This window comes from Bidens hawaiensis, unplaced genomic scaffold, assembly GCF_021521415.1.
Source record: "Bidens hawaiensis isolate Kalapana, Puna unplaced genomic scaffold, B.hawaiensis_p1.1 tig00013942_1, whole genome shotgun sequence".
NCBI classification, from domain to species: domain Eukaryota; kingdom Viridiplantae; phylum Streptophyta; class Magnoliopsida; order Asterales; family Asteraceae; genus Bidens; species Bidens hawaiensis.
In genome coordinates this window covers 233,654-260,907 of record NW_027492192.1, presented here as the reverse complement: position 1 = coordinate 260,907, position 27,254 = coordinate 233,654, and the positions used below count along the sequence as shown (strand labels likewise).

The 27,254-nt window shown below is 36.7% G+C and overlaps 2 protein-coding genes across 3 annotated transcripts; one reads left to right on the top strand and one right to left on the bottom strand.

The window, feature by feature from the left end:
• Positions 1-624: 624 nt before the first annotated feature.
• Positions 625-3,178, bottom strand: LOC143545372 (pollen receptor-like kinase 1). Of its 2 annotated transcripts, XM_077037282.1 has the most exons (3): positions 1,823-3,177; positions 1,334-1,735; positions 625-1,258 (listed from the first exon to the last, which is right to left on the bottom strand). In XM_077037282.1, exons 1-3 carry the CDS (start codon positions 2,640-2,642, stop codon positions 675-677), a joined length of 1,806 nt encoding a protein of 601 aa, XP_076893397.1. In that variant the 5' UTR covers positions 2,643-3,177; the 3' UTR covers positions 625-674. The 2 variants fall into 2 exon arrangements, with proteins under 2 accessions (XP_076893397.1, XP_076893396.1); XM_077037281.1 differs by having other exon boundaries at positions 1,334-3,178.
• A 3,400-nt stretch (positions 3,179-6,578) lies between these two features.
• Positions 6,579-9,536, top strand: LOC143545359 (uncharacterized). The gene is made up of 7 exons (XM_077037265.1): positions 6,579-7,107; positions 7,787-7,883; positions 7,983-8,098; positions 8,241-8,285; positions 8,364-8,389; positions 8,960-9,095; positions 9,265-9,536. Exons 1-7 carry the CDS (start codon positions 6,741-6,743, stop codon positions 9,372-9,374), a joined length of 897 nt encoding a protein of 298 aa, XP_076893380.1. The 5' UTR covers positions 6,579-6,740; the 3' UTR covers positions 9,375-9,536.
• The last annotated feature ends 17,718 nt before the right edge of the window (positions 9,537-27,254 follow it).

Here is a 27,254-nt window from a genome sequence, read left to right as displayed (position 1 = left end):
CAGACCATTACCTCTGAATGGGTCCATTCAGACCCAAACAAACACCCCCCAAATCGAAGCAATAGCCAACGAGATCAAAACATTCTATTTGTTTCCATTTGGCGACTACAATTACGAAAGCCATTTCCATCCTTCCTCTCCCCTATGTTTTGACAATCACATGACTTTTATGAGGTTATGGTTAATGCATAATCACACGTTAGTCAGGATGTCAATAATCTTTTATCTTAGATTAACTATAACTCAACCTTTATCATAGTTGATACCCACCTCTTGTCCAGCTAAAAATTATTAACGTACACTTTAATAAGTGAACTTATAAACCATCAATCCATCATCATAAACATTTATAAAACCCATTTGTGTTGATAATCACAACAATTTTAGTGGCACGTATTGATGATCACCATCAGGCGTCAGGGTTAGCCGGACACTTTAATGATCATCCCAAGAAGACGCGATCATTAACATAGCAACAGTGAGTTGTTATAACAATGATTTTTTAATAAAGAAAACCAAGTTGTATAATAAAAAGCATTTTTTTATTAATATACATCATGTTATTGCAATGAATTATTAAAAAAAAAGACATTTTAAAAATAAAAAATAAAATATTCATCCACAGTTTGTATTTATGATTAAAATGATATAAACATGCCTGAGTATGAGTATAATTAGTCAACCACCTCTATGCTCAGATGAGGATAGTTGATTTCCTCTAATCTGGTCAAGATTTGAGTCATGCTAGGTCTTGTTTCAGGTGATACTTCAGTACACTCAAGTGCCAACTCAGCAATCTTCAACATATCTTCATGTCCCTCTTTCTCAACCAATATTTCCAAGTCAAATATATCCATTGACCAATCAGCATTCACAACACTTCTAACCCAATCTGATAGATCTTCATTGTTATCATCAACTGGTGGTTTTCCTGTAACCACTTCCAACATCAAAACACCAAAACAATAAACGTCTGATTTGCGTGTCGGTTTTTTCCCGTCTTTGACTTCAGGGCATTTCCCGATCGCGAATGTGGACTTTAGCGAGGGTAAAAGTGGCAAGTAGCCGAAATCCGATAGTTTGGCGTGTGTGGTTTTGTCTATAAAGTAGACTAACACGTTCGATGATTTAAGGTTTCCGTGTGGCACTTTTTGAGAAGATAGTGATTGGTTTAAAACAATTAAGCCTTTTGCTACATCTTTCAAGATTTGTAATCTTGTTGTCCAGTTGAGTGGTATTCTCCCAATTCCTTTATTTCCTGCACATTTTAACAACATAAAAAATAAGACTTGATATAGTTACGAAAAACATAAAGAGAATACTAAACACGAACCATGCAATAACTCGAACAAGCTTCCATCTTTAATGAATTCGCACATGACCAGCTTTTCATCTTTTGTGCAGTAAAATGAAATCATTTCCACAAGGGTTTGATGCTTCAATTTCCCGAGCAACCGCATTTGATGTGCAAATTCTTTTTCGGACAAAGAATTTGCTTCTTTCAACCGTTTTACAGCAACAACGAGACCCGATTCTAGTATCGCCTTGTAGGTGACACCTAGGGTTCCTTTCCCAAGAACTTCAGCTGATGCCTGGTATAACTCGTCTAAATCAAAAACTGGCCGTTGTTCGTGAAAGAATTCTAATTCAACTCTTTTTTCTTGATCGTCTGTACTTGCAGACCATTGAGGTTTCTTTACAAGTCCTTCGTTAGGATGCTTATGCTCTTCTGTAGCTGCACATAAGAAGAAAAATAAAAAGTTAATGGCTTTTTCACGGACATACATCGAAAACCTTGTGCAAACATATAAATCCAACTTACCAGCTGCCTCTTTCTCGTCTTTTTTTATTTGAACTCTTTTGTAACAACAACACAAACACAAAATAACGAGGAACAACATGATTGCAACTGCAGCAGCAATCAACACAATAATCCATACTTTGAGATGTTCACGTTTCTTGTTTTCTGAAGGAGACGGTGGAGGTGAAATATCACATGGTATATCCAGTGGCTTTCCGCATAGCCCAGGATTATGATCAAATGAACTACTTTTAAATCTTTCTAGGGTTTTTGTTTCTGGGATTGGCCCAGAAAGCTGATTGTATGACAAGTTGAGAGCAGTTAACGATTCTTGATCAAAAGGCGGGATTTTTCCTGTTATCTCGTTTTCTTCAAGTTCAAGTGTGGTGAGGGTTGGGAGGTGGATGTAATCCAATGGAATTGAACCTGAGAATTGATTACCAGAAAGGGATACTGATTCCAGGTGTGTGAGATTCGTGAGGGCTGGGAGGACTCCGGTAAGGGAATTGTTGTGGAAGCTGAGTTTTGATAAAAATGTAACGTTTTGTAAAAATCCGACTGGGAGTGATCCGCTCAAGTTTATTGATTCCAGGATCAGTTCAGTCACGTGGGAATCAGTACAACTGACTCCAATCCACCTGCTCATATTATTCCGACACGGTGGGCCGGTCCAGTTCCCGTGTATATTCAAATTGGATTTCATAGAGTCCCAAAATGATATTAAGGCATCCCTTTCCTCATGGTAGAATTCTTGTATTGTTTTGTCGGATTTAACGACCGTGAACTTGGTAAGCATTAGTTGGATGATGATGACAAGATAAATCTTGGCCATGTGACGCATGGCAGTTGTAGGGCGGTTGATGGTGGTTAGTTGTGGTGGGAATTTGGTGAGGATGATTGCAAATTAGATAATGGAATGTGAAAGACATCGAAGGAAAGTAATACTTTGTTTCATTGTATTAATCAGTGACAGTAAACCAATCTTTAGGATTATCACAAACAGTATAATTACAACCTATGAGTTGTTTAACAGCGTATGCTAAAAAGCAAAATGGATCAAATTTTTTGTTTTTTCCCCTCTTATGGTTTTATATGTTTTTCTACAAAAATATATATTATGTTCCCAGGCATTTTCACCATATATTTTGAATGGATAAAACAAATATATATAAAAGCAGGTTAGATATTTGACTAAACATGTTGAAACAATATGAAAGTAAAATAAATAAATTAAATTAACAAAATATTATACTAATAGGAAGCTGTTGACAACTTTGCTTGACCTTAAATCTTTGTTGGAATCCTGTTTCTTGTTGGGTTTTATCTTTGGAATCAACTACAAACCTGGATGGCCAGCTTTAAAACAACAAAGAAAATTGATAGTTTATTTTTTTTTAAACATTTCCATGTTATGTACTTTTATTTTTTTAAAAGATTTCCATGTTATGTACTTTTATTTTTTATAAGTTTACTTGAAATATATTTTTTTAAAAACCATGTCGTTAATTATTAGATAATAAATATTAACTTTTTAGAAACAACCTCTAGTAATACATGAGTTAACAAAGAAACATTAAACAAATGAAGAAAATGTAGAACCGCCTACAGATCCGGTCGAGACCAGTTGATGATTGACCTACAAACTCATTTTCAAGAGTCAGTGGCTCGGTTCAAAGCTTAAACGGAGCGATACTTGCTGATATAGTTAGAACTAAATCCTTCATAGACTCATCCCAAGTTTTTACCCAAGTTTTGACGGTTTACTCACTCAAGTAAAAGACTAAAAGCAAATTAACATTTCATATTAAGAGAAAGGGAACATAATCATCATTTTATTAACTAATAGTCTAATAGTACACATATCTAAATCACTCGTATAGCCGTTTGGTCGTATACAATTATACATATACTTATACATATACATATCTATTCTATCATTTACTTAAATACATGATAAAGAGCTAACTAGAATAGCATGTACCTTCTTCCTATTCAACCATTGATCTGCTTGCACCATATCTGTAACTATGTTCCCACAAGCTTCATCAGATATATTTGAGTAGCCGTTGATGATCCAAAGCTGGAAACAAAGAGAAATTAATTGGTATGAGATATTGTATTACAAAAATAAAATAAAGAATTGTGAAACGAGAGCATGAGTCACTGCTAATTAACCAAACAGTATAGTAAACAAAATTAGAAATTGGAAAACCAGGCCAAAACAGTGAAAGAGATTTAAAAATTAAAATCATGTTCTTGGCAATGTTGTAAAACTCGCTAGGCTCTGGTCAGAAGGTGGGGTACCAACTAGCAATTAATCGGGATTAACAAGATTGGAACTTTATATGTAGTTTTTAAAAACTATATATATGTACACACATACGAAATTTTTCAAAATTCTATATATAACTTATTATCCAACTGGATTAAGAAGTTTCATTTTTCAAATACTTCAAAGATTTTGACCAAAACTTGACCGATTAGGTAAAATAGAATCGGTAGCATACCGATTAGCAATTAATCGGTGACAAATTGCGATTTTCAGAGTAAAAACTCTTAAAAGAATCCAATACACCACATCCGTAGTTATATGTACAGATTCAAAGAAATAAGTTTACAATCTCCCACACAAGTGAAATAGTGAGAAATTATTAATAAGTACATTTAAACTAAAGTTAGGGTTTCAATCCTTCTACAGCTGTATTGTATGTACCAAAATTAATCAAATCCATATCAATTATCAAACTATATAATCACCTAACCACTGAATCAATCACAGCTAGTTACGTAACAGTAATCAATTTCTAGAATTAACATAAATAAGAAACCTAGGGTTTGTTTGTTTGTTAAACCTTAAGGATAGGAGTAGAAGCAGCAGAAACAACGGCAGCACCGTTTGAAGCAGCTGCAGTAAAAGTAACGAGCAGGCGATCGGCGTGAGTTTAAAGAAGATGATGCAGGTGTCTGTGTCTCCATTCACGGTGATCAGCGACGGCGGACGGTGGTCGGTTTTGTTATGCGGCAAAATTACGGTTCCGGGATATTATTATTATTTAGGTCCTTCTAGTTGAGAATATGTTCATTTATACCTTTACCTTTTAGCACGCAAGCACTACACTATACATGAAGTGGACAAGTGGTATTGTTTACACCATAGTGGTATTGTTATTTTTGTTACTTTACAATTTGACTAAGGGTGCTCACCACCAGTAGCACGGAGTGGGCTTAATTAAGGGGGTGGACCGAAGTCGTGAAAAATTATTTAGGATATACGGACTTAAAACCTATAATTTTTTTTTGACAAAATCGCAAAAAAATACATTGCTGGGTGAAACCCTCTAATCCTACTCCCATGGTGCTCGGTGCATCCTCGGCATAGGCACTTGGTTTGAAGGATTGGTTCTCAAATTCGGGTTCGTGAAATTGAGTGTGAATGTGTGAGGTTGGGTTACGGCTTCCTCAATCCTTTTGGCCGTTAACCCTTCGGCTTTCTCACATAACCGATTATAAATGATTATGTGAAACTTGGGTAGGTTGAATTCCTCAGCTTGTGCTTAGAGCATCCTAATATTCATGACTTGGTTATTATGTTTAATTGTTAATGAGAACTTGTGAAGATTGAGAGATGGGCGAAAAGAAGAAAATTGTCATGTACATGATTTTAAAAGTTACATCTTGTTCAGTCTTTTAAAAAGTTGTTTGTTTATAAAGCGTTACAATTAATTTATGTCAATTTGTTTATTTGAAAACATATTAACAACTGATGACATGTCAAACGTTATATATTTAGCAATGCAATATTTTCTTACATGTTTACGACTGTAATTTCATATTCATTATCACGTAATTAAAAGTGAGAGTGCATTAACTATTATTTGATAAACATGATAAAAGATCTAATGAATCGATCAAACATATTTTACTGAAATATAACACAGTCAAATATTTTCTCTTACTATCATACATTTTGTATACTTTCACACCTTTTGTAGCTTATTTTGTAATTAAATTCACGCTTGGTGTATGAATCAAAATGTTCATTTTAGTTATCACTTTATTAGACATGAGTTTAGAAGCTCATGAGCCGTTTCACACGATAATTTTACTTTTTGGATGGTGTTTCATGTGATGTGTATGAGTGTATCACTAATTTGGGGATTCTAGTACAACTGCGACTATAACCATGACCTCTCATACAGAAGGCACATGCGCCAACTAGCCAGGCCAGTTGAATTGGTGTGAATATTATTCAATTCAGATTGACTTGCTTAATTAAACAAGTTCTATTAACCGACCTCACGCTCATGTCATGTTTCATACCACGCCAGGAATTACCGTCTCGTTTACTAGTACCTAGTAAAAACCAAGCCCCACACAAATAGGGGTGTGCAAAATAACCTAAAACCAAAAAAAAAAAGAGAAGCAAAACGGACTGTAACAGAAAAAAACCAATACAAATTGTAAATTTGGTCTTCGGATCGAATATTCATCGAATCTGAATTTGATTTTTGGATTGGTTTTCGAATTCGGGTTGTTTGGATAACCGAATAATCCAATCTATGTCATGTTTTTTTTAGTTTCAAGTTTGGAGTCAACCTTTCCAAACCCAACCCGATTTTCTTATTATACGGAAGTCTCCATATCCTAGGTTTCCATTTCAAAACCCTTATAGTTGAAAATTTAGCTAATGCATGGAACAAACAAAAAATAAAATCCGAATTCAGGTTTTTTCGGAGTTTAAACGAAACCGTACCGTTCCGAATTGAATCATACTGTTTGGTTAGAAAATTTTGAATTCGGGTCAGTTTAATTTGGCTTTCGGATACATGAGAAAAAAATCAAATCTCAACAAAACGATCTAAATAACCCGAATAATCGATATCCAATCCGATTAACACAAACAAATGAGGCCACATCAAGGGTCAGCAAAGCAGCAATAATGAAGTCCGCCATCCGTACCACATTAATGCTAACCACCACCACTCTCTCCCACCGTCCCTTAAACCCTAACCCTAACCCCTTCACACTCCTCCAAACCACCACGATCACCGCCGCCGTGAACTCAACCGCCACAATCACACGCCACACACCTCACCGAAACCATCCTTTCACGACAATGGCAGCCGGAGACTCCTCATCACTTACCTCCGTCGCCGTCGAGAAGCAATTTGACAACTTTCGCTACCATCTAGAAGAATCTGGAAGCTTACGTGACCGGATTAAAGCTGTGGCGATGCAGATTGAGTCGACTACACGGATCATGCACTCGAGTCTTCTTCTTATTCACCAGTCTCGTCCACTTCCTGGTATTAATTAGCTCACAGGTTGAGTTTAGGGTTTTGTGAATGTAATTGGATAATGTGATGATACGTTTTAGTGAATTAGGTTATAATGCATGTTAAATATGATTGAATTGGATGAAACATGTGATTGGATGCTGTTTACAGTATTTTAGAAAGAAATGTTAAAACTAGGGGTGCGAACGAGGCGAGTCGCTTTCGGATTAACTTCACACCGCACAGTCGTGCTTTGGCTTGTTTAAGGTACGACATGAGCTCGAGTAAAGCTTAGGCTCGTTTAAGGTTTTTTTTCTAAAAAAATTTAAAAACAATAAAAAATGTAATTAAGTTAATTACTTAATAACAAACAAGGCTTACTTGAGCTTTTGAAAAAGAGCTCGAAACATTCCATATCTCGTAAGTCAAAATGATCCGAGTGCGAATTGAGCCTGGGCTTGAAAAAGCGACACACGAGCTGAGCTCAAGCTTTAGAAAAAGAGCTTGAAATGCTGGAGCTCCAACTCTTGTAAGTCAAAACAAGCCTAGTCAAGCCTGGGCTCGGCTCGGCTTGTTTGCACCCCTGTAAGTGTTTAGCAAACTAGTTCAGTGTACTGCATTTTTTTTCACTAATTTTTGTTATTGTGATATTAAATGAGAAGTATCACATTAATATTGGGCTTATTCTTCTCTTTTATGTTACAACTAGAGGTTCTAGAGAAGGCGAAGACTCAGATTGATGTACTGAAGCAACTTTTTAGTCAACTTGCAGAAATTGTCCGTGAAAGTCCGGGGAAATACTATAGGTGACTGAAAGATTTTGGAAATATATTTCATTTATTAGTTTATACTGTAGCATACTTATGCTTCTTTTTGTTGGTAATCTTTATTCTGTTTACTATCAGATACCATGGTGACTGGAGGACTGAGGCTCAACAGGTGGTCTCTCTGTTTGCTTTTATGCATTGGCTAGAAACAGGGGACCTTTTAATACACACTGAAGTGGAGGCAAAGTTAGGGTGTAAGTCACAATGTGTGTTTTCTTTAATAATGATCATGGATGAAAAAGCACTAATGTTATGCTGATCTGGCATCCATGTAGTATCATGACTAGATATATGTTAAATTGTATTAAACTTGTATGCTTTTGGTGGCTCATGCAGTGAATGCTTCGGAATTTGGACTTGATGTTGAAGACTATCTTATTGGTGAGTAACTGATGTTCTACACTTCCCTGCAATAATCTGTGCACATTGCAAATTTACTAATATAAGTTCTTATCGCAGGAATTTGCTTCATGTCAAATGAACTGGTAAGAATCCCATGAAACCTGTTTTTTTTAATTTGTTTGTTTTTGTTTTTGGTGAATTTGCTATCAGCTTAGAAGCCTTAGTTAATAGAATTAGAGATTTAGTAGGCGTTAGTTAATTTTTTACATGATAACGTTCATTACTTGAAATTTGTAATGTTTGATATTTGTTTGGAGCTTCTTTTATTTTGTAAAAGGGGCATTTTAGACATTTTATCAATAATCAAGCATATCAGTGATTAATACAGAGAAAGTCTAGTCATTTTTATTGATTCTTTTGGGATTTCTATTACTTAAAGTTCTATAAATCTATTTACTGCATTTACTACTTTCCTTTTATTCAACTAGTTTAACTGTTTTAAGTGTTATATCTGTAATGAATATAATTAGAGCTGTATTATTTGTAATTTAAATATAGAATGTTTTCAGATTTCGATAAAAACATGTGTTTCATGTTGGGTTAAAGTGCTAGTTTCTTTAGGCTTGAAACCTTAAGTCCTTGTATTACTTTTTTAATATCTTTTATATATTGATTTCTGTAAAAACTAATTAGGTAATAACAATGTTTTGCAGCCCAGGTATGTGGTGAATCAAGTGACAGCTGGAGATTATGATTGTCCCAGAAAGGTCTTAAAGTTTTTAACCGACCTCCATGCATCATTCCGCTTGCTTAATCTTAGGAATGATTTCTTGCGCAAAAAGTTTGATGGTATATAATTTTTGCTCATTATGATATTATTTATCATCCATTAATTAAAATACAAACACATTGTTATTACAATAGAATCTATAATTTTATCTGTTTTCTTTTAGCTATCTATTGTGTTTGGCCTATTTGGTAAGACAACCCAAATTGATTTGGGTTATATGTATTGCAGGAATGAAGTATGATTTGAGAAGAGTGGAAGAGGTTTACTATGATGTGAAAATCCGTGGGTTGGCAACTAAAAGTGACCCGAAAGGTGACCAAACCGTACAAGAAAGTTAGCAAGTTAGATGGTCGAAATCTGGTAAAGCTCAACTTTTGTTTTGGTTCCTGTAAAGTTTACTCGTGAACTTGGACCCTTTTGGGAAAATCTTGTGGACGGTGCTAATCACTTTTCAGACAATTTTATGTTTGCTAACTTTTTACATTTGGATTGCGTGTGTTCTAACATTTGAATGCTTCCTTAACGGGACCAGAATTGAACAAAATCTTAGAAGTTTAAAAAATAGAAAGCAAGAACAGGACTGTTGGTATCAGTTTAATGTATTGTTCTGGTGTTGGTTTAGAAATGTTTTTGCCCTAACCGGATTAATACTTTTAGGCTGCTGATTTAAACCTAGTCTCTGCTAAAATAACATGAGCTAAAATCGGATTGGGTCGAACCAAATCATACAAGAACCAACATGTTTTTATCATACGCTGAGAAATGGGTGCTTGTAATGTTACTTTTGATTTTTACTTCCAGCTGTAACATGGTTTTATCATGTAGTCTTGCAAACGGAGCTACAGCTTGGTTTGACTGTCTTAGGCAAAACACTAGACCGGTTTAAGAAAAGAAATAGTACAAAATTTATATTTGAGTTCATTTCAAATTTATGTAAAAATTAGACCAACTACAACCTGATATAACTGAATAACCCTTTATAGAAGTTAGCGGTAAACTGGTAATATAAGCGATTGTTTTAATAGAAAAAGAAGTTTACAAATTACAATTAAACTAATCAGAATTATGATTGAACAAAATGAATACCAATAACAATTATTTTTTTGATTGAATGTTTGCCATGAATAAGATCCATGCAACAGAAGACTTATTATCTCCAACTCTAGAGCATCTGTGCAATATGTGGGATGTGCAAGAGTAGGGGTTGCAAACGATCTGAGCCAGGGTTGCAAACGATCTGAGCCAAGCCTGAGCTTGACTAGGCTTGAGCTCAGGTTGTTTTGACTTACGAGAGCTTGAGCTCGGCTCATTTCGAGCTCTTTTTCTGAAAGCTTGAGTTTGTGAATGGTTATTTCAAGCTTGAGCTCGGCTCTTTTATTATTTATTGGTCAATCAATTTACGTCTTTTTTTATAAAAAATATTTTTCCATAGTTTGAGAAAAACTTTAAATGAGCCTAAGCTCGGCTCAAGCTCGTATAATACCTTAAACAAGCCAAAGTTCATCTCAAGCTTGACTACACGGTGTAAAATTAACACACAGAAGCCCAAAAGAGGTAAACTTAAAATTACACAAGTCTCGAACTCGGGCACAATAACTAAACGGGATATATTTGAGGCTTAGGCTCGACTCGAGCTTGAAAAGGCTTGGCTAGTTTCTTGAGCCTAAGCTTTTTATCAATTTGATCTTGAGCGACTCAGATCCTTTACACCCTTAGCTAGAGTCTGTATAACATTTCTTGATGTCTTGTAATTTTGTGAGGTATATCTCCGCATCTTGCTACAAATTAGCTTATGGTGCAAGTGCAAAGTTCCACAAAAATTCTCTAAGTAAAATTTTCAACCTTCTAAAGATAACTGCCAATATCAATGTCTTAAAAGAAGTTATTAAAGGATTATTTTTTAACAAGATGTTGGTGCATGTGACTTGCAAGAAACGACAAGATCTTCAATAACAAGATGACATGCATCTACCTCAAAGATAACTAAGGACATACACGTGAATAGATTTTTATCGGTGAATAATAGGGTAGAGCTTCCATCTTAAGATCAAATCGGTGTAATTTTACTTTCGTCAACGTTCAAGTTGTTCGAAAGTGTATGCTATAGGTTCCAGCTTCTTGCTAGAATCTATCTTAATTAAAAAACAGTAGAACTTGCATGTAGTTTGAAGGTGCAGAAGTTAGTATCCTTTAAATAATTGAAGAACTTGCATATCATTGACTTCGTTAAATATTTCTATTAACATGAATGGCATTCCGGTCTTTCTAAACTTATGTACAACTTCTTAATGCATAGGGTACAATCATATATCTAAATAATTTATAAACAATCAAAAGATTTAAAAAAATATATTAGAAAATAGGAAGAAGAAAATGTGATCTGCATTCACTTCTTCAACAAAAGACCAGCAGTGGGTCTGCAACAGAAAAAACACACTTTATTCATGTGATGTCCAAAATTAGAGTATACTCTGTAGCATTGGTACAGTCAAGTAACAAAAAGTTGGTACTCATTTTATTCACGTGATGTTATCCTTGGTCTATATAATTTGATAATATAATTTATTAGCCTTTCACCCTTTAAAAAAAGTGGCTATCTTCTTTGTGATTCTTGTCTCAACACACACAAACATGGTTGCAGTGGTCGGGCAACCACCGGAAAAATGGACAGGTTTCATAAAAACCATAAAAAATTAAAAAGAATCCATGGCCGCGTCTTTGTTCAACCAAACAACCTCGCATTTCTGGTAAATTAATTTCTTTTGATCTTATATTTTGATTAATCTTTTGATCAGGTTTCCATGATCTTTCTTGTTCTTTCACTAATCACTCATTTAACACAATATTATAAATATATGATTTTTAAAAATATGGTTTTTGTAAGTGTGTTAAGAAGTATAAATTATCAAAATAAAAACAGTAGAATTTTTTGTAATGAGAAAATAAAAAGGAACCATTTTTTTAGTTATAAAAAGTGCACATCTACCATTTTAAATATTGTTGTCATTTTCATGATACCAAATCAGTTTTTTACTTTAATTAGTTCCGGGGATAGTCGTTACAAGCTTGAGTATCTTTTGTTGCAACCCAAAAGTCTATGTCATGATGGTGTGTATTTGTGTGATCGATGCTTCTGTTATAAGATCTCATGGTGTTGTTTTGTTCTTTCATTGTTGAAATCGGTGGTCTCGCAAAATAAAAATTATTTATTCTTTGAATTTTTATTTACTACATCTTGATAGTAACACCACTGCAACATCTCAGGTTTGCCTCCTCGCACACTCTTCAACGGCCCCACCGCTTTCCCATCAGACGGCGTCGCCTACAGCGGGGGCATTTATCTCTTAAGTTACCCAAATCGAACCCTCTTAGACCCGAATATAGTTCTACGCATATATCAACTTTATTTATTGTGTATACCTGGTGTTAACATGTTCGTGTTCGTGCCTTCGTGTACGGGATATGTCAGCCCTACCTATCCTTTTGGTGTCCATATAACCCTCTTAGCCCACATCCTCCAGCAACAACATATCAAGCCCGACCCCAAACCCAATAGGAGGACCCACGCACACACTATATAAAAAAAGGTTGTCCTAATCGAGCCAAACACAACTCACCTTCTTTCTACACATCCGATCCGATATGACATGTTCATTCAACCGATGGCTACCAACGACCAGAACCCCTCACTACTTCTACCACTACTATTTCTTCTTCTCAAGCCACCAGTACCCAAAATGCCCCCATTAATACTCAAAATACCCAAAATATCCCTGCAAACAACCTATCCTACCTTAGATCTATTATTCGTCTCATATATTAACATTCACTCAACTCAAAAAACCCTAATTTTGATCTTGTTTGAAATTAAGATAATAATCATCAGTTTGCAACCAAGTTTAAAAACTCTCTCTCCCTAACTCCACTGACAACTTTGAATTTGAATGTAAGTACACACGGTCTCTTAATTTGAATGTAATCTAGTTCTTGTTTCAATTTCTTTTTGTTCTTGTTGTTTCGGATTTGTTTGATTATGTTGTAATTATCTTTGATTATTTCTTAATTTGAATGAAATCCAGTTCTTGTTTCAATCAATTTCTCTGTGTTCATGGTGTTTTTTATTTGTTTGATCAAGTTGTAATTAACTTTGATTGTTTCATATTTTGAATGTAATCAAGTTTTTGTTTCAATCAATTTCTCTCTGTTCTTGATGTTTCTGATTTGTTTGATTACGTTGTAATTGTGTATCCCAGGGTTAGTTCTTTACATGTTGTTCTAGTTCTAATGATTACTTAGATTTGTTTTAACTATGAATGTTAGTGGTAGATTTGTAAATTAGTTGGTCATTCTCAGATCTTGATTATTCTGATCACAACCTAGTTTAAATGTTTCTTATTTCTTGCTAATTTTGTTCTCTGAATAACTATATGCAGTCAATATCGATGGTATCTCGGTTGTCAGTCCTCATGTGAAATATCTATACCGATGATATTAACAGATATGTCACCGATACCAGTGCTTTAAATCTTAATTTCAACTTTTGGTGTTTAATGGTAGTATTTATAAGTTTCTAGTTGCTACATCTGTTAGTGTTTTGCAAGTTGCAAAAGGTTAATTTGTTAATAGTAGGAGATTATACATAATTATTAGTGGTACAGTGTTATATATATATATATATATATATATGAATTCTGCATGGTATTAAATTTACAGATATCCCACAGTGATCACCGATATCTCAAATACGGTCATCAATCGTTATCCGTTATGTTTCCACATTAACTGTTTAGGTCTAATTATAACTTTGTTGGTAGTGTGATTTATGTGAGATATTCTGTTTTTTGTTTACATCAGAATGTCTAAGTTGAAGTGTGAAATTTGTGATTATTCCACTATGAAAAAAGATGTTATGTCAGTATTCGGAAACACAAAAAGACGTATGTGAATTATGTGCTGCTTACTCTTTACCACATACCAATGTTCTGGAGGTATGTGCATCAAATTAATACCGAAGAGGATGAGACAATCTCTGTTTCACTCGCTCTTCAACGACTGTTTTTCAAATTACACAAAGGTGAATCTAATGTTTCAACGGGCGATCTTACATCGGCGTTGAAATGAACAGAAACCAATAAGTTTCAACAACGTATCTTGAGTGTGTTTGTACTTAACATGTGTTAATTTTTTTATCAGACTACATTTGTTCCTACCGTGCACCCACCTACTCTTACGGTTCAACTTACACGATTTGGTCACGAGCCTGCGACTGAGCTGACGATAAAGATTCACGGTCGTTTCGAGTTTCCGTTAAAACTCGTTCTCAGTGAGAAATACATACCGCCTTATTACCGCGCGAAAAGGGGGGGGGGGGGGGGCTGCCTTTACAGTCTATTTAGGTTTAACTCAAATTTCATATAAAATTTTATTACTACTTTGTGCTCTCTTTTAAGATTTTGTTTTTGTTTTTATTTTTTTGGTGTTTATAGTGTGTTGGCCCACAAAGGCGATGTAGCATGTGGTCACTTCCTTACCTTTTTTAATCCTAAAATAAAAACACATGGTGAGTGGTTTTAAGTTTTTAATATTTATTTTTTGTTAGTGTATTAAATCAAATTTTGTTTTTCATTTAGGCTTGTAATTGAAGATGAAAAGGTTTCGAAGGTCAATGTAGACATGGCAACTATTGACCAATACGGTGGGGGTGAAAAGAATACGTGTGCGTACATGGTAGCTTATAGTCTTATACTCTTGGCACTGTTAAAGATTTTCTGAAACTGGATTCGGATTCTAATTCCATTAGAAGTCATGTTAAAGTGGCTTGTGTAATCCTCACGAGAAATCATTTTTTGGTTGTTGAGTTTTTTAATAAATGTTGTGGGACTCCCCCAATAAGAAGAAAAATAAGAATGTATAAACGGGAAAATTCCCATAATATCCCTTTTATAAAATGGTATTCTAAATTTGTCCACCATTTACAAACAATACCCAAAATGTCCATTATTAAAATGGCGGAACTACTTTTTAATCATTCAAGACAGCTGGCTCGTGTAGCCAATGAAAAACGAACACGTGTCCCTAAAGTTGACGTGACGATTGGTTAGTATAGCCGATCTAAACGCCAACAAAGCAGTTGGCCCGACGACTGAATTCATGTTTAAGTCAGGTTGAGTAGATTATAAACATTCAGACTAGACTGTTAACATGCCGGCTAGAACAATTATTGCCGAGTAGATCACAACCGACTAGTAAATGATATTAGAAAACCGGGCAGACTAGTAAGTTATGTGGAACGAGTAGATCATATAACCTGAAGGTTTCAAAAAACATTAAAAAAATAGGGCCAACGAGATTGTGAACGAATGCCGGGTAGATCATGAACCGGCCCGACTAGAATGTTAAAAACATTAACCGCCCGGCTAGTTTATTATAAAGGTCCAACTAGAATGTTAAAACCCATTACCGGCCCGAGTATATCCTGAACATGCTGACTAGATTGTGAACATGTGTCACTCCCCATGTGATATTTGTCAAATTCGGGTCTCGATTGTATTCGTATTTGTATTGTTTTGTTTTGTAAACCGACTCGTTTTTGTAAACCGAAACTCATGATATATAAAATATTGGATTTTTATGTTACCAAATCATTCCCATTTGTTCAATATGAAAAACCCCTTTTACGGATTCAAAAACGGCTTTAAAACGATCAAAATACATCAAAAACGAACTTTTGGACGCATAACGAACCGCACTAGACGAGCTGGGCCAACCCCCCTGGGCATGCCGTGCCGCTCGGCAGGGGCAAGGGAGAGGTCGCGCGGCGCCTAGACTTGTCTGCACATATTTACGGATTTTGTTTGTTGTTTTGTGCTTTGCTTGTTTGTTTAACCAATCTATTTACATGCAAACATGAAAGAGAACCTTGCAAAGAAGCTTTGACCCTTACCCTATGTATAAACACCCATATTCTTCATTTTACTCTTGCTCTTACTCCAACTTCTCTCTCAATTCTTAAGATTCAAAGGTTGTTCTTCATATTATTAGTAGTTTGACTTTCCAAGTCAAACTAACCATAGTCTTTCATTCTAACTTGTTCATCTAACTTTACTAACACTTGATTATGGTGGCACAACATATATATAATATAATATCCCTTGTTACCTTTTGTAGTTACTTCTCCGGTTCCGATCGGTGAGGTTTCGGACCTTGTAAGACAAGGCTTCATGAAGGACTTCGTGTCCTTGATATATATATATATATATATATATATATATATATATATATATATATATATACTTAGTGGGTGTTTGGGATTGCTTCTTTTTTTTGCTTTTTGCCTTTGGAGAGGCAAAATGTCCAAAATGCCCCTCCAAAAGCACCTAAAAGCACCAAATGACATTTTGCCTCTCCAAAGAGCAAAAAACAAAAAAAAGAAGCAATCCCAAACATGCCCTTATATAACTTGTTTATACATACTAACCATGCTTAACTTCTGCTCATTTTAGTTTGTTTGTCATATTTACAAGTTCCATGGTTATGGGATCTAAGAGTCTAGCCTCGGTTCAACCATAAATAGCTCTAGACCGGAAACCGAACTTTTGCTTACTAGTTTTGTTAAAATAGTTGTTTAAACATGTTTAATGCTAGATTTTAGTTTTTAAAATCATTTTTACTAGCTCTTTGATATTTGGGCATGTGGAGACCATCAATGAACTATTTGAGAGATGGAAACCGAACCAAAATCGAACTTGTGTTTAAAGACTTTATTGTTAACTTTTTGGTTGTAAAACTTAAGTTTCTTCATTTATAAATTATTATTCAAGTTCTTGGATATTTGTGCATGTGGAGACCATCAATGAACTATTTGAGAGATGGAAACCGAACCAAACCGAACTAAACCAATTCTTACTCGCTTAAGACACACAAGTGTGTTTTTAGCTATCAAGACTTGTATATTTCTTTAAAAATAGTTTACAAACTGATTTTAATTATTTTCCTAAGTACTTGGAAATGTTGGATCCAACTTGTTCTCATAACAAAGTTTGGACCGACAAAACCGAACACTCGCTTAACGTGCGTTGTTAGTTCTAAAACAATATAATTACATACTTGGTTAAGTCTTATTAAGTTTTATTGAGTTATCTCATGACATTCATTATTTTGGAAAGTTGACGTTGGGTTTGACCAATTATCAAGACCTGAACCAACAACCCGAACACTCGTTAAAGACACGTTTTAGTATCTTTATTCCAAAGGAACTTGCATTTTTGCTTTTTTCCCACCTTATTACTTAACATAGGTTAAGTAAATATTAAAATTAGATACTTTAACCCGATTTCGAGCAAACTTACATTTTTAAAGGGTTATTATTATAAATTCTTAAATAGTTACATTTTAAACCTTGAACTTAAACTGTTTACTTTTCTCAACATGTATTTTACTTAAAGACTTTTAAGACAACTTTTTAATCCAAGACTTTCTTTTATTTAGGCTTCATATGTTAAACTCGTCGTTCCGGCAAATCTCTAAATTATCATCTTTCAAATTTACAAATTAATATGCTGATCTCTCGTATAGCTAAATCTACAAATTAATATGTTGTCACATGAGCCTATAACCAAGCCTAAATCTGTCAATGATTTGCCCAACACCGTGCCATCACGGTAAAACGTTAGATTACAATGTCAAGTCCCGGATCGATAATCAGACACGAATTAAACGAATAACTCTCGTTTATATTAACCATAAAATCTAACTCAAAAACTGATTACAAACTATCTAACCCTAACTCGGTTTGACTCTTGATGAACCCTAACTCGGTTACATCTCACACCACATTCTATAATGCCTAACCATGACATGTTTATATAGGACTAACATAACTTGCTATCCAAGACATTACCTATTATAAATACAATACAATTAGGAAACATAACGTAATTAGAAAACACAACCAACTATGACCAGCTTGTCAACATTGGTCCCTCAAGTTCACCAACTTGTGACTTGGAGTCCGAAATTACTTCCAACAATCACCCCCTAATTTCTGACTCGAAATAGGTGAATCTTCAACTTCGAGCATGTCTCTTTTGCCCCTTTTGATTTGACCCATGAACTTGACCTTCTTGGTTTTCTGCAACCATCTTGGCCTTGATCTCTTCGGAACTTCTCTTGATCCATAGATGTGTTCTTCGGCTCCCCCGAACTCGACTACCTCTATGACCCTGTCCCCGACCATTCCATCGGTCGTATGAACTAGCATAACCACTCCTTTGGGTGCAATCCCGGTCATCTAATCGTGCGAACATCAATCTTCTTGATCTTCTTTTGTTCCCGATCAAAACACGAGCACATACTTCAAATCAAAACCTTGGTTAAAAACACAACTCGTTTAATCCGTACAAATTCTGAATCGAACCTTACTCGTTCAACCCAAAGAAAAACAAACTATGAATTTTAACCGACTCGTCCAATCCAAATAAATAAACTTAAAACCCTGAATTAGACCCGCTTGTCGAACCCAAATAAAAAACCTTAGCGTTCCATGGCTATACCAAACTACTTCAACCACAAAAGAAAAAAAACAAACCAAGTTATTTTCTTCTAAATTCCTTGTAAAAGAATAAACCACCTTTTTTTTTCGTGACCTGTGCAAAATCCTCAAGACAAATACTGGAGTTTTTTTATCAAAATGGGGGATTGGGAGAAAGTAATTACCAAAATGAGTGATTTCTAAATTATTTACCAAAATGGGTTGGATTGACTAAAGGACCCACCACTTCTTTTATTAAAAATAAAAAAAAATAAAAATTAACTTCACAAACCATGGTCATGTCTGTTCTTCCTATCTCAACTTATGAAATCTTCCATTGTTACCGGTGAGCTTAAATTTTCCGACGAAGTGATCGCCCACCACCACTAAATCATACCATTATCCTACTCTTTCTTCGTTGTGCAACCTTATGAAGCTACTACACTACCAGAAATGAAATTTTACATTGATTCCGACAATCTTTTATGGTCATAACCAAACCCACGGTTTTCCGGCGACTATATATCCGGTGACCAACTATCTTCTGAACTAATGCGCCAAACACAACCAACCGACCCTAATTGGCCAGTTTCTACCGTAGCAACCCCAATGCACCAAACCACCACCAATCGAGTTCACCATCATCGGAAATAAACCTGCAACTTCAGACCAAAATAATGTCTATCTCATAAAAAAAAGCCAAGAAGACAAAGCTGTGAAATGGGTGATGGTGAGTGAGCATATCGCCGGAAAAATTGAAGGTGCCGAACAGTGAATTATTTCATAGGTTGAGGGAGGAAGGTGTATTCAATATTCATAGTGAATTTAGTATTTTAATAAAAAAAAACTATTTTGGTAAATAGTTTAGAAATTACCTATTTTGGTAATTAAATTTTTCACATCCCCTACTTTAGTAAAAAACTCCAAATACTGTTGACTTTTGTGGACTCTTTTTTCGATTCGATGCTCCTGCTTCACAATCGGATTAAAACCCTTTGCATGCAACAAATCCCAATCAACGAAATCCTTCTTGTTCTTCTATAGCAGCCACCAGACAAGTAAGAACATTGCCACAATTCTGCCTGACCTGCAGCCACTGGCCAATGCCAGAAGAACCGTAATTCCGCCGCCGTAACTAACAAGTCCTACTGATCTGCTTTAACAAAAAGAACCCGATTCGGAAACCCAACTTGGTTCCGATATGTGCAAGTGACAGCTCCTCCTCAATTCACCGCTCGCCACTGATCACTGTACCGTTGATCTACCTCATCGCCAATCAAAATTAACTTGATTATCGATTTCTTGAACTTGGATCTGATACCAATTCAAGTCCCGGATCGATAATCAGACAAGAATTAAACGAATAACTCTCGTTTATATTAACCAGAAAATCTAACTCAAAAACTGATTACAAACTATCAAACCCTAACTCGGTTTGACTCTTGATGAACCCTAACTCGGTTACATCTCGTGTGTGTGTCTCTAGATGAACCCTAACTCGGTTATATCTCACACCACATTCTATAATGCCTAACCATGACATGTTTATATAAGAGTGACATAACTTGCTATCAAAGACATTACCTATTATAAATACAATACAATTAGGAAACATAACGTAATTAGGAAACACAACCAACTATGACTAGCTTGTCAGCATTGGTCCCTCAAGTTTACCAACTTGTGACTTGGAGTCCGAAATTACTTCCAACACAATGCACCCAGACGACCATGCGGATTATGTGGTTAGCGCGACTAACCCTGAGTGGGGTGGTCGGTCCCAAAAGCACTATTCATATAATCCTCGGCTAAGTCCAAAGTTAATGGTTATAGTATATCTGTGGTCCAAGATCACCTGAGGGCTGCGTTCACGCATGTTCACATAAAGATCGGATGTCTTGTTCTCTGGTTATCGTCTTAAATGAGTTCAGGCATGTTAAACAAATATACATTCATGTATGTTTTCAAATAAGTTTGAGTATGTTTCCCTCGAGTTTGCAAATCAGTAAAAAGAAAAGGGGTCGTGAAACTCACCTCGGTCCTTATGCATGTTTATTAAATGTAGCGAGATATGAGCTTGTTATCGTATTTGTATAAGCATCAAGATAATCCTAACAAGTAACGTAACATAAGTATCTTGTATTAGAGTACGTCATTACACATGTGGTTGAGCTTGAACGATCTGTTAAGATTTTGTGACCAGCCAATATTCGTTTGATTGTATACTATTAGAGGATAAATAAGCTACCTTTGATATGCTAGTTATTGTTTTGTCTCACTGTTTGTATAAGCATATGTAAAATTAATAGAAATTTGATCGTCTTATAGATTATGTCTACGTCTCAAACATGTGTCGTCTATGCTTATATTCTTACGAAGATATCTACATATATAATTCAGAATTAGATGAATGTCAAGTATATAAACATATTCGTTTCACAAGAAGACCTCCAAAGATTAATATGTATACATGTACTCAATCCTCATCCTAAATAAACGTGGTGTGTATATGTAGAATATATATGTGTGTATACATATATACCTGTGCTAATTAATTAGTCGTTTCAGTTTAGTACAATTACATATATGTACAACTTGTTTATTTGAGTTAACTATACCAATACTTTGGTAATTATCCATATGAATAAAAGAAGGGTCGTTATATTCAAATACCACCCCTATGGTGTGTTAATTAAGAACTATATACGGTTTGTATAGAGGTTATACGAGTCGTATAGCCCTCACATGACTTATTAATGTACAGATGACAACTTTTCCATTCTATCCGGGCCGTATAGACCATATACAAACCGTATAGGCTTCAAACACATGACACTCTCTAACACAAAAGGACAAAATTTTCACCTATACAACTCGTATAGCCCCTATACGAGTCGTATAGACGCACATGGTGTCCAAATAACCTATATGGTGTGTAAATAACCTATGCCTAAAAGAATTATTGACTCGGTAAACGAGAATGTTTTACACATAGACTTAACCATGGTACTATTATAGTCTTGAAAACGTACAATATTGTTTATGGGAGTATTTTAAATGAAGTTGTATTATTGTTAAAAATAACAGAGTTATAAATTTCTAATTCAATTCAATGTTGTATTTTTACATGGGCTGTAGTTGATATTTGGGCTGCTGGACATTGGATGCTGATTGGGCTTGTAGATTGCAGTGGGCTTACTGGGCTTGTAGATATTGCTGGTCAAATAGTCAAATTGTTGCTGATCCGTCTGGTCATATTCTGCTTATGTTCAGCCATTATATAAAAAAAGTTTTGGTGTATTATTATGAGATAGAACACTTGTACTCTCTCTCTCTCAAAAAGTTGTTACGGGTTGTTAGATTGTTCTAGGGTTTGATATTGTTCATCCTGTTCAATTATCGTGGCTCGTTAGATCTTCTCTATTTTGTGTTCAGATCATCATATTGATGACTTGTGTGTTAAAGACAAAGTAGCTGTGTTCTTCAATTAGTATTTTCGATTTAATCAATCTGGTTAAACTCTTCTTTGATTATCATTTTTGACAATTATCCAAGCATATAGTCGATAATTATATTTATGATTATGACATGCAGCTCCAAGCGTTTGCTAAGTGTATTGACGAGCGTTATATTATATCTATGACATTCATTCATTGGCTAATATGTCTTGTGTGCATATCATAAAATATACTCTGTTTACATATTAAAAGTGTTATAAAATCATTCATCGAAAATACCCGCCACCACCGCTAACAACCTCAAAATTACCGGTATTAAACATCAAGTGTCACTAATATAGGTAGTATACAACCGAATTTTGGAGACTAACATCTTCAGATTTTTACCTCAATCGAAACCGTTGTCGCAACACCTTGTCATCGTCGTCGGCCTCTCACTCACTCTTGACTCTTTAATCTGATGGTGGCTAGCTGGGAATGTGGATAAGGTTATATCAAGGAAGACTGTGTATTTTATATCTAGGGTTAAGAGGATGATGAACACCGCGTATATTAACTCGTTTAAACGTTTGGCATCTTGCTTTCGAGTCGATATTTAAAATGACTTCTTACGTTAGAAAATAAAAAGGAACCTTTTTTTTAGTTATAAAAACTGCATGATACCAAATCAGTTTTTACTTTAATTAGTTATGGGATCTAGTTGTTAAAGGCTTCAGTGAGTATCTTTTGTTGCAACCCACAAGTCTATGTCATGATGCTGTATTTGTGTGATCTACGCTTCTGTTATAAGATCTCATGGTGTTGTTTTGTTCTTTCATTGTTAGAATCGATGGTCTTGGAAGGTAAAAAATTATTTATTCTTTGAATTTTTATTTACTACATCTTGATAGTAACAACACTGCCACATCTCAGGTCTGCCTCCTCGCACACTCTTCAGCGACGCCACCCCCTTCCCATCAGACTTGACTTCGTCGCCTACAACGGGGGATAGTTATCTCTTAAGGTACCAAAATTGAACCCTCTTTTAAGTCCCGAATATAGTTCTATGCATATGGTTAACTTTATTTATCGTGCATACTTGGCGTTAACAGGTTTGTGTCTTATCGTGTACGAGATATGTCAGCCCTACCTACCTCTTGTCATCCATTTAACCTTCTTAGCCCACATTCCTCTAACAACAACATATCAAGCCCAACCCCAACCCCAACCCAACCCAATGGGAGGACCCACACACACACAAAAACTATATATATAAGAAAAAGTTGTCCTAATCGAGCCAAACACAGCTCACCTTCTTTTCTCCACATCCGATCCGACCTGACCTGTTCATTTAGCCGATGACTACCAACGACCAGAACCCCTCACTACCACCACCACCACCACTTCTTCTTAAGCCACCAATACCCAAAATGCCCCCATCAATCCTCAAAATACTCAAAATACCCCTACGAACATCCTATCGTGCCTTAGTTATGCTACTCATCTCATACATTAATCATTCATTCAACTAAAAAAACCCTACTTTTAGTTTCGATCTTGAATTTGAAATTCAAAAAATATTCATGAGTTTGCAACCAAGTTTAAAAACTCCTCTCTCTCCAACTCACGACTAACTTCGGATTTGAATGTAAGTACTTGCGGTTTCTTAATTTGAATGTAATTTAGTTATTGTTTCAATTTCTCTCTTTTCTTGGTGTTTCTAGTTTGTTTGATTATGTTGTAATTATCTTTCATTGTTTCTTAATTTGAATATAATCCAGTTCTTGTTTCAATCAATCTCTCTCTCTATCTGTTCATGGTGATTCTGATTTGTTTGATTAAGTTGTAATTAACTTTGATTGTTTCATAATTTGAATGTAATCCTTTGATTCTTATAAATACTCCTTCAGGCGGTACACGCCGTCACCCGCTGATGCGAACTCTGGTAACATGTCCTGAAGAGGAAATGAAAGATTGTCATACTCGTTAAGGCGCATACCATATTCCGTCTTAACATTAAGGCCATGCAGCGGGTGCTCCTCAACTAAACGACCAACATGAGCATATTCCAACCCATCCTCGAAGCCAGTTAGGCGGCCAAATTAAGAAGATGTGTTGAGCAAGATAGCTAAACTATCTGTCAACTCGGGCCCTTCTTTAATATGCTTGATGACCTATTAAGACGAAAACACTCGTAAATATCAATAGCATAACCAAAATTAAAAAGAAATGCTAATGGGAGAAAGGGAGTAACATACCAACGCAAGGCCTTCATCTAAGAGCCATCGTCGTTCCTCCTCAACCCGTGTTGTTCTTTCTTGCAACTCGTGATGCCCGTCAGCCATACTCTTGTTGACTTCTAAATATTTGGCTGCACGGGCTTCCGCGTCTTCATGGGCCTTCAGAAGAGCATCATACGCGGCCTGCATGTCCGCAGCCCTCTGCTCCATTAGTCCCGCTCGTTCCTTCCGCAGCTAGGACTCTGCCTCGTGTCCGTGGCTCGGGACATTTCGCCCCATCTCTCCCCCATCGACCGCCACTCTCGCAAGATTTCCTGTCCGCTGGCTACAGTGTTGGCCAGGACAGAGTTAAAGTTCTGGGCGAGATCTTGACGGGGGCGCCCGCGCTGGAAAGCGCACTCAGCAGGCGGTACCCCGCGAGTGACAAACTCTGCACAAACGTCAGGATCAGAAAAACTGGACCCATGTGCCAGAGTCCAGTGCGGGATATACAGGAGATCATCTTCACCTGGTTCCCCATTCCATAATAGTCAGGCATCAAGGGTTGGGAATGGGATGCCTCCCCTTCACCTGCCGGAAGAGGAGTTGAAGGAAACAACAAGTGAGATGGTGAAAAATGTGGCGCATCTTGATTCACTGAGTCCTCAATATCTTGCACCGGTTCCTTCCCCTTGGAACCAGATATATCATCGGACATAGTAATACTAGGTGACCCATCTGTCGTTGGCGGTGGCTAGGGCGCCTTCTCTGTTTCTGGTGGTGGTGAGGGCAACTTCTCCATCTCAGGAGGCAGCGTTAGTGGCTTCAAGGAAGACACACCCTCACCAGCAGCTCCACTTGGCTCTGCAAGAAACAAAGGAAGAAGTTAAAGAAAAGTTGAATAAAAACTGTAAGTTAAAGAAACGTTTCCGCGTAGACTTACTGGAAATCTCATTAACTCGATCAGCAAGGCTGATTTTTTGCTTCTTCAGGCGGTTAGTCCGGTGTTTTTTCTTAGCGGATTCGTTCTCGGTATCTGCATGACTAGTCTCCGCGTCACTTGCCTTGGAAGATTGTTGTCTCTTCTTCCGCTCCAACTCTGTCAGTACACGCGTGAGGGATGAAATCTCAAAAGTAGCGCCAGAATCACACTCTTCCTGGGATTATGACTCGTCGCTCGAAGACAAGAGTACAATCACCCCATCAGAGGTAATGGTATTTAAAGGACAAGGGTCAAGAACGTACACACCTATCTAAAAAATAGCCTCCAAGGCTATCGGTTCGGCGCACACCTTAATGGGGAAGAGGAAGCTGTTTCGAGTTTTGTCCAAGATAGGCAAGTCCTTCGCATCGCGGATGCGTTTCTGCGGAAAAACCATATCATCCAGAAGGGCATTCAACATTAACCCTTCGCCTGAAAACATAAGTAGTAGAGATTAAACAAAATACCACAAAACAAAATTAATGAAAATCGTAAAAATATGAAAGACTTACTTTCATCCACGTTTTGGAAAAAGGGCTCTAACTCCGGATATGGCCACAAACGGCTCATACCGGCCCACACCAGTGCCTCCTTAGGGATGACACACATGGGTGCGGGCATCTTCATTAACACCCGAAACCATTCCTGGCCCTCGTGTGACGCCGTAATGACATCCGGTAGCGCCTTGTTGGATGGACGCCGAACCATGGTAGTAGGAACAACGCTCGTGGAGATCCAAAAGAATTTTGTTCTCCAATCATGCGTACTACGGGGAGGCTCGGTCCCAATGACCCTCTTTGGGATGGAGGTGCAATTGAACCACCCGCCACGATTGTTCATCCGATAAAAAGTCGGGAATCGATCAACGCGGGGAATCATCCCATGCGCTCTACATACGAATTCGAAATGTCGAATCCGCATGAGTCCAAACAGATGCTCCTGGGAAAGATGAATCCCGTAGGCACTAAGTATATTCATGAGAAACTTGGTTATCGAAAACCAAAGATTCCCATGAGAAAAGAACTCGGCATAAACTGCCATTTTGCCAGCCGGAGGTGTACTAGCTACGGATCCTGAAACAGGAAACTCCGGCCCCCATTCTTCCGGAATTCCATAGGCGTTGACAATCTTCTCGTAATCGGACCGTCTCCAATTCACCTCCACAGTATCGTTAGTTGGAGACGTTGACGATTTTTTATCTCCGGCCATGACTTCAGCAAGAAAAGACGAACAACGAGCAATTTTGAACGATGATTGACAAAAAAATATAGGGGAAACAGGAAGATTCAAAGGCGATAAAGCTTCTAAAGAAAGCCTAACACCCCTATTTATACCCATCGCAATAAATGTGATGGGAAGTCGACAGAAGAAAGAGAAAGGAACCAACCAGTTAGAAAGCGCCACGTCACGCATGAAATTAGAAAAAGCGAAAAAATGAACAGTTGTATACAGTGACAGCTGGCATAAACGTCTCGTCGTCTGCCCACGCGCCTGCAAGCTGTCAAACTGCTCTTTACAGGGTTATCCACACCACACAAAAGAAAATATTTCCACCAAACTTCAAAATTCAAAAACCCCTAAAATATCTTAAGTCCAAATTTCACCCGCATAAAAAACCCATGCGGAAGAAACAATGGACTAGGGGGACTTATATAGGTAGGGAACCAAAAAGACCCAAATACCCTTAAGTACTATCCGCGAGTCAGAGGGAATTTCCTCATAAACCACCCGCGGGAGATACAAATCACCCGCATAACTCAAGACGAAGGAAAGACAACAATCCATCCTAAGAGATTATGTGCGGGAGGACCTAGACGCCCTCAGAGGCCATCCGCAGGGTACTATTCTCATCCGCAGGGATAGCCAGAAGGCAGCGTCTCACGCAAGCTGTATTTAACCAACTTCATTCTAAGAAGATTTACCAATATCCTCTCGTGGAAAGCACGTGATTCATCAGCCAATAGGAAAGAGACGCGTGGTCAGGTTGTTATAACCGTGTACATGGCCAGAATTATCTCGCCATATCATAAGGAGACACGTGTCCAAGTTGT

Excerpts from the sequence above, each read along its gene's own strand:
- LOC143545372 (XM_077037281.1), bottom strand. The coding sequence starts at position 2,642 with ATGCGTCACATGGCCAAGATTTATCTTGTCATCATCATCCAACTAATG. Across the intron at positions 1,259-1,333 it reads CTTGTTCGAGTTATTGCATG|GAAATAAAGGAATTGGGAGA; the intron begins GTTCGTGTTTAG and ends TAAAATGTGCAG.
- LOC143545359 (XM_077037265.1), top strand. The coding sequence starts at position 6,741 with ATGAAGTCCGCCATCCGTACCACATTAATGCTAACCACCACCACTCTC. Across the intron at positions 7,108-7,786 it reads CCAGTCTCGTCCACTTCCTG|AGGTTCTAGAGAAGGCGAAG; the intron begins GTATTAATTAGC and ends TGTTACAACTAG. Across the intron at positions 9,096-9,264 it reads CTTGCGCAAAAAGTTTGATG|GAATGAAGTATGATTTGAGA; the intron begins GTATATAATTTT and ends TATGTATTGCAG.